The sequence below is a fragment of the Stylophora pistillata genome, chromosome 10, assembly GCF_964205215.1.
Source record: "Stylophora pistillata chromosome 10, jaStyPist1.2, whole genome shotgun sequence".
NCBI lineage: Eukaryota > Metazoa > Cnidaria > Anthozoa > Scleractinia > Pocilloporidae > Stylophora > Stylophora pistillata.
This window is the reverse complement of record NC_142528.1, coordinates 15,371,957-15,384,738: the sequence shown is the minus strand read 5'-3', so window position 1 is coordinate 15,384,738 and position 12,782 is coordinate 15,371,957. Positions and strand designations below refer to the sequence as shown.

The following is a 12,782-nucleotide window of genomic DNA, read 5'->3' as shown; positions in this document are numbered from 1 at the left end:
GGTTATTAACCGCGGCTACATTGTAAACTACATTAGAACAAGATGGCTGCAAGGCCACTCGTAGTATCCTCCGACAGACACTGGCTCATCTTGATCGAATCCTCCGGGACACAAGGGAAGTAATCCTGGCCTGAGCACCTGGAGGACCTCCACCACGACATTCCCTGGGGTAACAGCACGACCGTGTAGTTGCTGTCTTTGGCTCAGTTGGCAAACAGCATGAGTCACATCGTTACCGTTAGGGATCGTCATTCCGAACTGTGGGGAATTAGTAAGGATAGCCCACACTGTCACGTCTTCACTAGATTTTTATTCTTCTCCTCTTCTATTCTCGCTAGGTTTTACAGCTGTCACAACTCCTCGACTCGACTGATATGAAAGATTACTTCGACTGAAAGCTAAAATAAATCACAGACAATTGTTCCTTATCTTTGCGGGACACCTTAGTTAAAAGAACGCTGATTGGCTAGATACGAATCTTCCAGACATAAGAATAACAAAATTTCCAGACAAACATTTCACAATCGCTATTTGATATCTATGCTATTATTCTGTTTCCGACACACTCCCCCCATGTGCCTTCCAAACGGAAGCACATGTAAACAGAGGAAACGGCCAGCTTAATTAATAATTAAATTGAAATCAGAAACAAAACAAAACAAAGTAATGAATGTCAAAGTCCGCTGAAATCACTTTAATTCTCCGTCCATCCGCACAGGTCTGTCCTGCGTTTAGGTTTAAAGTTCTTCACTCTCTATAGCGTCACGAATACGCAAGTTTGCGGCAACCGCAGCATCTCTCCGTGGACGAAAAACTGGCGCTTTAGCATTCAGGGGGGTAAGGACGTCAGCTCTCTCCGGCGCTCTATCGCATGCTAGTTCCATGGGATAAAGGTGTTGAATCGGCCTCTCCAGAAACGTTTTCCCTGCGCGCAGCTTCACTCCACGTACAATTCCATCACGGCCGTTGAATAGTTTAGCGACCACTCCTAATGGCCACTTTCCTCGGTTCTTTTCTTCTGAACGAATGAGAACGACGTCACCAGGCTTTAAGGGCCTCGCCTTGCCTTTTCCATTGCAGTTGTGACGCTCTCTGAGCGCCGCCAAGTACTCTCGAGACCAGCGTCTCCACACAGCGTCCTTACAAGACCTCAAATACTTGGCACGCTTTCGTAGGTCAGTTGTCTCCTCTCGCCATGGTTCTTGTTCAGGGAGGCGAATACATCTTTGGAATAGGAAAGAAGATGGGGTGAGTAGAGGGAGCTGGACGTCATCTTCTACATAGGACAGGGGGCGGCGATTTAGTTGAGTTTCAACATCCAGCACGACTTCGCACAGCTCTGACCAGGATAGCATTCCTCCACCAATTACTTTATAGAATGCACGTTTGAAGAGGCCCACTAGTCGCTCAAACTGGCCACCCCACCAGGGTGCTCGACTTAGGTTAAACCTCCAGATAATCTTCTCTGATGCAAGGTAGCCTTGAACTTGCTCATCTTTCTGAATTCCTTTCAGTAGGTTTGCCGCTCCTACGAACGTTTTTCCATTGTCTGAAAAGATCTTTAAAGGTCGTCCACGTCTAGCGATGAAACGCTTCAAGCTTGAAAGAAAGGTAGTAGTTTCCAGATTAGGCAGGACCTCCAAGTACAAGGCTCTCGTTAAACTGCACGTGTAGAGCACCAGATAGCCTTTTCCTTCTACACGAGAGGACTTGCGGTACTTGATCGGCCCAGCAAAATCTACTCCAACAATTTCAAAGGGAGTTGAGCCCTCAGTTCTCTCCAGAGGCAATAAACCGGGGGGTGGAGCTGCGAGCGCAACCGCCTGGAAGCGTTTGCACCCATAACACTCCCTGATGACTTTCTTCGCGAGGCGCCTCAGGCGGGGAATCCAGAACTCTTCTCTCACTTTAGCCATAGTAAGCCCCACTCCCCCGTGAAGAGTGGCTTTGTGGACGTGTTCGACATATTTGTTTGCGAACGTTGTGGCGTCTGGGATGTATATCGGATAGACCCCTTGCAGTCTCCCACGGCACTCAAGCAATCCATCTTTGTTCTTCTGTAAGTTTAGGCACAGGCGATCTTCCTCCATGCTTTCACTTCCCCGGCTCTGTACGCGTAGCAACCAAAAGTGTTTCTGCTTCTCAATTTCGTCTGTTGTCAGGGGTCCCTTTGTTCTTGTCGCTCTTTTCGCTCTAGCGTTGTTTGCGAACCGCATAATCCAAGCGCACACTCGCAAAGTCTTCCAGTAGTTGTGCTTGGCCAGAAGATGGTCTAGATCGTCATCAGCTTTAACGGCCATGGCAAAGAGCTCCTTTGTAGCCTTCATTTCTGCGTTAGATTCAGCGGTGGGCGCGGTCACAAGGTCGGCTGGCCATTTCACAGGATCACTTAGCCACTCTGGTCCCTTCCACCACAGTTGGTTCTCCTCAGTTACCAGTCCACCTCGGCTAGCAAGATCTGCAGGATTATCCTGAGTAGGTACGTGCCTCCAGACAACATCAGAGTGTTCTCTAATTTTTCGTACCCGGTTGGCCACAAACTGCTTATAGTCTCCTCCTCCTAGTATCCAATGTAAGGCCACGCTGCTGTCAAGCCAACAATGCAGCGAAGTCACTGGGAATCCTTGCAGTGCATCTCGTACGTTGGTCAGAAGATTTACAGCCATGTGACCGGAGACCAGTTCGCGGCGAGGTATTGTCAGCCCTTGTTTGGCCAGTCTTGCCTTTGCTGTAACCAGGCCTTGGTTGATTGCGCTTGACTGTCTGACCACAGCGTACACAGAAGCGGCCACGCCCTTTCCGCTCGCGTCTCCAAAAGCATGAAGTTTAATGTCCTCGATAGGTTCTTGGACGCTGGTGAGTGCTCGTGGACAAGTTACGTGTTGCGGCAAGGAACGTTCCCACTTCTGCCACTGCTGTTCTAGGGGGGTGGATAACGGAGCGTCCCATGCACGTTTCTCTTCACAGGCATCGCGGTACAGAAGCTTTCCTTGCAGGGTGATTGGAGCGATAAGACCAAGGGGGTCATAGATCCTCGCCACTTTTCCCAGAATCCCTCTCTTTGTCGGTTGGGCAACTTCCTCTGGAATTGTAACTCCAACTTCGTCCGTCAGTTTGTTCCACTTTAAACCAAGCAGCCCACATTCTCTCGGCTTGATTCCGAGTTGTTGCTTGGCGTAGCTTAAGTCATCCCCAGTTTCAGTTTCTTCAGTGAGCTCTAGTTCAGTCACGTTTGAATGCCACTTGTGTAAGTGGAAGGTGGCCTGGTGGAACATCTCAGCTGCTGCAGCTTTCTTTTGTTTCGCTTCTTGGATAGTACCTCCACCCGAAATGAGATCGTCAACGTACAGTTCTCGCTCGATTTCTGCTACGCGATCAGGGTGTGTAGGTCTGCAAGTGTTCAGATGGTGCTGAATTACACCGCCAAGCAGAAACGGCGAGGGTCCCAAACCAAACAGAGCTCTGGTGAATCGGTACGTGCGAACACGAAAAGGATCCTTGCTTTCCAACCAATGAAACCGCAGCGCATCTCGGTCCTGCTCTCGGATACGCACTTGAAGAAATGCTTTGCGAATATCGCCAGCGATAGCCACTGAATGAAACCGTCCCCTTAGGAGTACCTTCCATAGTTGATTCTGCAGGGGTGGTCCAACTTCCAGACAGTCGTTTAGGGAAGGGGCTGAGTCGTACGCTCTTGCTGAGGCATCGTAGACAATACGCATCTTGGTAGTTTCTGCACTCTCTCTCACTACTGCTTTGTGCGGGATGTAGAATTCTCTTTGAGTTGCTGGCATCTCTGCTTCTTCAATAATTCCTTCATTAAGCTGTTCTTGTATGATAGCGTCATAGTCGTCTAGCCTTCCTGTCTTCTTAAGTCGTTGGACTAGGCTCCCCAGTCGCTTTAAGCTTCCAGACTTGTTAGAGGGCAACGGAGGATGGTCCCCTTTCCAGGGAAGGCCAGTTTCATACCAACCCTCAGGGCTGCGGCTGAGTTGTTCAAGGAATTCTTCATAAACAACGCTCTGATCGCCATTAGGTTTGTCTTCGAGTCCTAGGACGTCCATCCGGTAAAGCTCTTCATAGTCATTCGAGGCCGTCTGCGCTAGAAACATCCTGTCCAGGTCTGTCTCCGTTCCTGGTGACATGATGGTCCATCCAAAAAGAGTGTACTCAGCCACAGGCTCGCCGATAGCTCCGGTGCGTTGGGATTCTCGAGTTTTTATCTTCGCGTAGTCACTCGCGCCCAGAATAACATGGACCGGAAGTAAGCTCTTAGTGTCGATGTCTTCCATTGAAACGCCTTCCAGATGGCGGTATTTGCTGATCATCTCCTTATAGTTAGGATTTTCCACGGACAAAAGTTCAGCGCGGTCTACTCTAGTTACTCGTAATGAAATTGCATTGTTTCCTTTAGTGTCACTCACTTGCGTATTGTAAGTTTCTGTCCGCTTAGTCACTATGCCCACGATAGTTTGTATACGGCGTGTTAGAGTGCGAGCTGGTACGAGGTTTAGACGATCCAAGATGTATCCTGAAGCATAAGACGCAGTCGCACCGGTGTCCAGTAGGGCTCTACAGGTCACGCCATTCAACTTGACAAGTACGATTGGATGGCAGACTTTCTCTCCTTCTTGAGTTGCAGTTAGAGCCACTCCGCCGTTGTTCGCTCTTTGGCGTCCAGTTGCCGACGGTCGGTCGCAAATAGATGAGTGGTGCCTTTGTTTGCAGTGTACGCAAGATGCGCGGCTTCGGCATTGTGAAGCGCTGTGTTGAGGCCCAGTGCAGTTGAAGCACAAGCGTTTGTTTTGTAGAATGCGACGGCGCTCCGCTGGAGATGTCACGTTCTCACACTCCCAAGATCTGTGTGTCACGCGATCGCAGTAGACACACGCGTGTCGTGGGTTGGGTTCGCCCTGTCGCGCGTAGAAACTTCTGTCACGAGGCAAACGTGGGGGACGCGGCGGACGCGGCGGGTGATAAATCGGCGGAGTCGGAGACGTTTCGTTTGCCTTTTCTACCCCCAGAGTTTCCATCGGATGAATGGCTTTCCATTCTTCTAAAGCCTGCATAAGGTCCCCGAAACCCCAATCTTGCCATCCCGGTTTTCCGCTCACGAGGTCTGCCTTTATGTCTGGCAATTTGTCTAGGACGCCACGCACCATAAATAAACACCCAGAAAGTTTACCTAGGGTCTCTAATGATTGAACATTGTAGTACAAAGTCTGACAAAATTTATGAATTTCATTAGGGATGCATCCGGTCACCACAGGTAAACCATTGATGTTATCAATATACGCTCTCACAATCTCGCTTGTCTTGCCATAATTGGACTTCAAGATATTTTTAGCACGTACATAACCTTCAGGACTAAATGGGAGGCCATCGATTGATTCACAAACATCACTTTCCAGTTATTCTTTGAGGTGAGCAAATTTAGTAACCGGGGGAATATCGGCTGCATCGATTTCCGCTTTGAACTTATTCCAAAAGGAAAGCCACTTTTCGTAGGTACCGTCATATTTCGTAATTACCAGCTTTGGCATTTTGACATTTCCCTTACTTAGGGGTTTTTCGGCGGACTGATCGGGCAACTGCATTTTTGATTTTTGCTCAAGTTTAAGGTTTTCAAAGTTCAGTTCATCCTCCCTCCTTTTGGCTAGAAGAGCCTCTTCCTCTTCCCGTTTTTTGTTTATTGCTTTTGCCCCAGCTTCTTCGAGATGACGATTTAAATCTTCTACTTCTTTATCTACATCATCAATCGTTTGCTCGATAATTTTTCCCCATTCATCAACTTCGTCAATGCCTTTTCCCGCTTCAAGCTTACCTTTCTCGATGTCTAGCTTCAAGCCTTCTAACAAGGGTCTTTCGAATAAGCTCCAAAAGTTGCAAAACCGGGCTGCCCGTATTCTGACCTTCTCCAGTTATGACACAAGCGCTGATCCTCTTTTTGTGCAACTTAACTGGAGACGGTTAGATACTCAGCGACAAATACAAGTGGCCACCATGGTCTATAAATCTATACATGGTCTTGCGCCCGACTATCTTGGTTCTCTTTTCACTAAATATGATCCTCCATATAATCTAAGGAACTCTGAAAACAAACTAGCTGTTCCATTGCCCCGCACCAATTTCCTGAAAAATAGCTTTAGCTATAACGGTGCGGTTATCTGGAATAGCTTGTCCCCTGAATTGCGGCAAGCAAAATCACTTCAATCCTTCGGAAATAGTTGTCGCAATTTCTTCGTCTGAATCGACAAAACACACACGGCATCTATGTAAAGCAGAATTTCTTTATTTTTTTTTTCTATTTCACTTTTAAATTTTAGATCATGTTTATATAGATTAAAATAGATTGTAACTGTAATAATAGATTGTAATAATATTATCATTTTATCTGATAGATTTACCGTGTCTAAATAAAAATAAAGTTCAAGTTCAAGTTCAAGTTCAAGATGCCACAATCTTTCCCAGAGTTTCTTTATGTCGAGTGATCTTCTCGATATTTCCCTTCTCCACGACAGATTTCGTCCTTCCTCGTGCAAGCTTTAGAAGCTGAAGTTCTGCCTCCAGTTTAGCTTCCATTGACTAACAGGTTGTCCAAATCACTGCAGGTCCCGTCGGAGGTGCCACAAATGTGGGGAATTAGTAAGGATAGCCCACACTGTCACGTCTTCACTAGATTTTTATTCTTCTCCTCTTCTATTCTCGCTAGGTTTTACAGCTGTCACAACTCCTCGACTCGACTGATATGAAAGATTACTTCGACTGAAAGCTAAAATAAATCACAGACAATTGTTCCTTATCTTTGCGGGACACCTTAGTTAAAAGAACGCTGATTGGCTAGATACGAATCTTCCAGACATAAGAATAACAAAATTTCCAGACAAACATTTCACAATCGCTATTTGATATCTATGCTATTATTCTGTTTCCGACAGAACTGAGTATCTACAAAGATCAATTTACAGATGCTTTATTCAAATACTGCCCCCGCTCAAAATAATAGTTACTTTCTGGTCATGATAAAGATAGTTTGCAAGTGAAATGAAAGTGTGATAAAAATAAAAACTAACAAATGTGCTGGCAGAGGAGCCTGACGCATTGAAATGTAGCTTAGGTCACTTTCTTACCATCAGCCGGAACTGACACGCTAGATCCATCAAGTGAAAGCCTTTTCCCAGACCTTTATATTAAACATTACATCAGAAAAATACATACTATTTTGGAATGGAGAGATCTGGGTGCATGGACATTTCGCAACTTTCTTTGTAAATGGACGAGTTTAGAACTGAGGATATAGCTTTGCCGAATGTGCCGGCTCACTTGTACCTTCTTTAAAAGTTGCATTCTCACCTTTGGATATGATGGTTCCCGATGGGGAAGAAATACTGGACAAAGAACGACTAGCAGTAGAAGCAACGGGTGGTGAAGATAAGGCAGATTTTGATGGCGCAACCAGAAGAGTGGATGACGTAGGGAGACTGGTGGAATGGGTAATAAGGGAAGTAGGTGAGGTGACGATGGTGCCAGGTGAGGGAACCATGCTGCTTGGTGAAGTGACGATGGTGCATGGTAAGGTAACTATGGTCCTAGGTGAGGTAATGATGGTGCTTGGTGAGGTAACTATGGTGCTACATGAAGAAACAAGGAAGCTGGTTGCACTATTTTGAGAAATTAGTAAGCTTGTGATAGATGAGGATGAACTGACAATGGATGTGGGTGGGGTCGACTGACTGTAGACGGAGTGTGAAACATCGAATTTCCACGTATCTCGTGTCAACCACAACTTCTGGCGTTGGGCGCTGCCATACAAATGTGGCTTTCGTGGAGCCTCTCCAATGTCCTTTCCCAAGGTCTCAGGAAGACCTTGAAAAACAATTCCCAACTGCTTCGCCTTTGCATAGGGCATTTTTTGTCCACTTTTACCCACAAGTTCACCTAGAGTGAGACAAATAAGCAATCACTTCTTAGATATATAATGTTATCATTATTTATCACTGTTTTTCACTTCCTTTTGTCTTACTGATGTATGGGATACAAATCTACACCTGTCTATTAACATACCATACCTCTGCTATACAGAAACATAATCAATGTAACAGTGTTCAGGATACTTCCAATTGTTTTAGATGTCTGGGCAATAGTTCTTGTTGAAATTTTAAGTTTTCTGGGCAGGATGTGATTCAACATGTTATGTTTTATAATAATACTTGTAAAAGCAAAAGTCCTCCATGTAATCTGAAAAAAGGGGAACATTGCAATTCTCAACCCACTAACAATGCTTTGAAAGAGAGTAAATTCCAAAAATGTTTGACTGTACTGTATTTGCTGTTAAAAAGTTCCTGTAGATCTTTCGGCGACACTTCTTCTTTTTCTTTGTCTGATACTTCAAGAAATGGACAGGAAAATAAAAGAAAAACAATTAGCAGAAATCTATTCAGTAAGAACCTAGGGCAAATGTGTTGTTCCATAAAATATCCACACTTCCCCCACAGAGGGGGGTTTCATAAAAACCCCCACCTCTCATGGAATTCCAATTAACAATAGACTCATTTCTTTCAATTTATGGTCTTTGATCTCCCCAGCCTACCAGGAATTTCTGATCCCTTGCGTGGAGGAACTGTCAGCAGTAATTTTTGGGAACTACACAACGTAAGAATATACAAATAAAGTGTAAGGTTTCTATAACTGTCTTGCATTATAGAGCTAAATGGCCTCCTTAAACTCCCACTTAATGTGTTTCAATTCAACCAGGCTATTCTAAAATAGCACCAAGTTAGTGTTATAAACAAGATAAACCAACTGAAGGCCTTGTGGTTGAATTAATGAAACCATTTGATCATGATCATAACAAATATTATATTTAATAACTGTTACAATATATTGCCAATGTATTATTATGTTAAAATATGTAAATATAATTGGACACTTACATTGCAATAGGCTACCAAAGGACTTAATAAGGTCTTTGTCAGCAATCAGCTTGTCACAAATAGCTGACTGGCCATGGTATAACATGCCATCATACGAGCATAACACCATTCCCTGTCCACCAAGCAATTCAAGTTCTGCCACCTGTACATTTAAAGTAAAACAATTAAGAATAATCCCAGGCTCATGGGATGCTTCCTCAAAGACACCTTAGGTGGCTTCACCCTGTTGTTTTTGAAGGAGCACCTTCAAGTTTTCAACCACCCACACCTAATATAAACAGCATGACTTAAACTGATCTACAAATTATATACAAAACAAGTGTGATATCATTATCATGTGAGATCTATTCCAATCATTGACTCACTCCTATGGTTAAAGCAGTTACTTATTTTGAAGATTAGCCCACCAGGGATCAAAGTTGTCAGAACTTTATTTGCACTAGAGTGAACACAGTTTGTAGCACCCATGGTTATATTGTAGCCAGCTGAAATTTAAATAGTTTCGCGATAAATTATTATTTACAACATTCTTAGTTCAAGCGACAAATGGTTTCGTAACTTAATTTGTTTCTGAGTAGTCAGATCCCTTGATTTGCTATCTTGATGATTTATCTTGATGCTTACGTGCAAAACAGTCGATGACCAGCTTTGAATGTCGTTACATCATAAATTGTTCTTTTTAAAACATAAGTCACATGACCTATTTTCCCCCCACCCATGCACCCACTCACTCACTCATTCATTAAAACTTAATAAGTTACTTTTTCTCTCTTTCATCTTTACAATATACAATTTATGTTAAATACAAATGTAACTAAATTGTTGTGCTTGGAAATGCTACAAATTGGCAATTAATTATAGCATACAGCTTCCTTTTAAGCATAATGTAATATATGCACTACATGCACTATGGCTGTTCAACTGTACCTCTTTCATCATATTTTTAATGACCTTTTGGGCTCTCACACTATTTGATGGCTGCAAGATAAGATTGCCACTATCTTCCATGGCTTTTTTGCGGTATTCTTCTCTGGATTCCTCTGCCAGGCCCCTCCACTTTTCTCCTAAAGTCCTAAAGACATCTGCACTCCCACCGGTTTTATCTTCAATTTTAAATGGTGCAGAAAAATAGATAATAGTGCAAAAGAAAAATGGTAATAGTGAAGACCATTCCAAAAGTAACTAATTATTGCAAATGCTTGTAAAATGTATTTAAAATGCATAAATTGGTTATTCATTCATAGTATTAATTTCAACTAAAAACATAGGAATGATTCAATTGAAATAATTACATTTACCTTTTTGCATAACATCACTAGTAAATAAGTTGTAACCTGACAGTTTTCTATGGAGTTGCTTGCTTTTAGGAGCTGTCTGCCGATTGCCAGAGCCACTCAGCTTGGCAATGTAGTTGTTTATCCAATTCTGCAAATTAATGCACTCTAAATTAATTCCATTTAAGATAGAAAAAGAAATTCAACTGCATTTCAATTACTCACAGTGATGACTGTTTCCAGTCTTTGCACCAGCACAGTGGGATGAGGATATAAGGGAAACGAAATTAAAAATAGGAATTTGCATACTATTAATCTGCTGTCTTCCAAATGAATTAGAAAACCCTCACAGCAAGGATGGGAAACAACATTAAAAACAGAACCCACGTACGGTGCCAGGTATGAAAATAAAACCTGGGGCACATTGGTGGGAGGTGAGCACTCTCACAAATGTGCCATGCCAAATTGATGTTTAATGATAAATATCATGAAAAATAACAGCTCAACTACAATGTGTAAATTATTAAACAATCACCTTCACTGAACCCAACTATTATACCACCCTCAAGCACAAGATATGATACAAATGCAAATAAATATTTTAAGCCAGAAATTAAATCAAATTCATTTGTATGTGAAACAATTTGCACAGGGACTTGCTAACAGTTGGTTCATGCTTTAGCTACCTTTCAGTTTAGATTTAACAAATGGTAAACACCACAGCGTACACTATTGAGTTATGGATGCACGCGGGAGGTTGCTAAGCATGAAAGAAGCATAACAGTCGCTTGAGGTGATAGCCGAGAGTGACTCTAGCTTCTTGAGCATGGAGCATGATCTGGATTGTGTGGGTCTGCTAGCCTTTTTATATTATTTTGAAACAGATTGGAGAGGAAGGCTGAGGTGAAACAAAATGGACTGCTGAAGTGGTAAGGTGGGGGGGGGGGGGGGTAAACCAAAACAATTTCTGTGAGGAAGGCATCATGGACATTTTCTGGAGCAACAAAATTCTTACATACTAATTGTTTACTACCACCAACAAAATCCTCAACTGTAGGACTAGCTTATATTCCATCCTGCTTGGATAGTGAATACACTGACCTGGTGTCATTACCTAATGGTTTAATTACATTTGGAAGTGGAAAGACATAACAATACTTTTGTCTTCAAATACACCTATATTAGTGTGGCTTTTAACAGTCTACTATCATGTTCTCGAATCCTGTACTCCCAACATATACAAATCAAACTCCAATTGACTCCTCATCATTGCTTAATCTGTCAATTGTACATGACTGTGTAAACCCTGTCATGGAGAATGATCTCAGTACTCTGAGGCAGAAGGATGTGGGCCTATAAATTAAAAAAAAAACGTACTAGAAAAAAAAATTTTTTAAACATTTATAAACATAGAATTGTGGACAAGTACAACAAGCACACTTCAGTTAGTCATTCAAGGAGCTCCAATTATATTTGTGTAAAATAGATGTAGATTATCTTCCACTAACTTCCTTGCAATTGTTGAAAATTGAAAATGGTGCTTAATAAATTGATTGATTGATTGATTTATACATTCATTCACTCTTTCACTCATTTCTTAACTTCGTCATTTTTTAAAATATTTATTGATTTATTTATATTTTTATTTGTATTTTTATTTGTATTTTGGGTGGTTTACTTTGCTTGAGCACTTTCCCGATGTTTAGGAATAGCTGTTTTTTTTTTGCTATAATTTGTTGTAGATTTAGTGTTGCGAAATAAGTATAGGCTGGTGGAGTGCCACTGTCAATAGTATCTCAAGTGTAAGCCCGAGCCTTAACTTCAACAGACTGTGGAATATATAATATTGACAACAACTGAAGAAAGCTGCAAACCTAAGGTGCCATATTTAAGCTGATAAAGATCGGAGCAGCTAGCAGGCCTAGGTATCTTCCAGTGAAATCAAAGAGCTTGCGAGCGATAGCAGGACCGTGGTTCAGGGAAATAATTTAAAATGCATGAATTGTAGTGAAGGAAAGCAATTAAGCCTCACGACACGGAAACTAAATTATTCATGAACGTGTTTTGAAGTATTCCATTTACCTTAACTTGCTCCTCTGACAATGAAGCTACTGAAGCACATTCGCGTATTACACTTCCCATTTCCCGCTTGGTAGAAATCATTCCATTTTCATGAAATGATTTCAGAATGTTTTTCTGTTCTTCAGTAATCTTCACGCGTGGAATTTTATCCATGATCTCTTTTTACCAGATGTAAAAGCGATGAACTTTCCTCTTTCGCTTGAACCTTGCCACATGTCAAGTGCGACTGCGGTACCGTACGAAGCTAAGCTACAGATCCAGCACCTTACCAGGCCTTTTTTTTGTTCTCGGTAATCTAATCTCGGTAGGTAAATAGGGCCTACTTTATCCGCATGTATGCGGTAATTTGAAAATAATTAGATTCGCTTATAAGCGGTAGATTAAGGGCGAATCGGGTGATAAAAGCGACTGACCGCTTTACAAATATATAAACAAAGACTTCCTAACAAATCTAAAGCGTCCTTTCCGCATGAATAATTTTCTATCGTCATAC

General features: G+C 42.5%; 2 protein-coding genes and 1 pseudogene across 4 annotated transcripts in view; all 3 read right to left on the bottom strand.

Annotated features, from left to right (window-relative positions):
- The window catches only part of LOC148721943 (uncharacterized), a 547,091-nt pseudogene that overhangs the window by 516,827 nt on the left and 17,482 nt on the right, over positions 1-12,782 (bottom strand). The window lies entirely within an intron of this gene.
- LOC148721949 (uncharacterized) lies at positions 291-5,209 on the bottom strand. Its single transcript, XM_088735826.1, has one exon. It carries the CDS (start codon positions 5,160-5,162, stop codon positions 738-740), a length of 4,425 nt encoding a protein of 1,474 aa, XP_088591952.1. The 5' UTR covers positions 5,163-5,209; the 3' UTR covers positions 291-737.
- Positions 6,273-12,690, bottom strand: LOC148721948 (uncharacterized). 2 transcript variants are annotated; one of them, XM_088735839.1, is made up of 7 exons: positions 12,290-12,637; positions 10,232-10,358; positions 9,861-10,036; positions 8,934-9,075; positions 8,321-8,386; positions 7,354-7,938; positions 6,273-6,772 (listed from the first exon to the last, which is right to left on the bottom strand). In XM_088735839.1, the coding sequence occupies exons 1-7, from the start codon at positions 12,440-12,442 to the stop codon at positions 6,684-6,686; spliced, it is 1,338 nt and encodes a 445-aa protein (XP_088591965.1). In that variant the 5' UTR covers positions 12,443-12,637; the 3' UTR covers positions 6,273-6,683. The 2 variants fall into 2 exon arrangements, with proteins under 2 accessions (XP_088591965.1, XP_088591966.1); XM_088735840.1 differs by lacking the exon at positions 6,273-6,772 and having other exon boundaries at positions 7,639-7,938; positions 8,274-8,386; positions 12,290-12,690.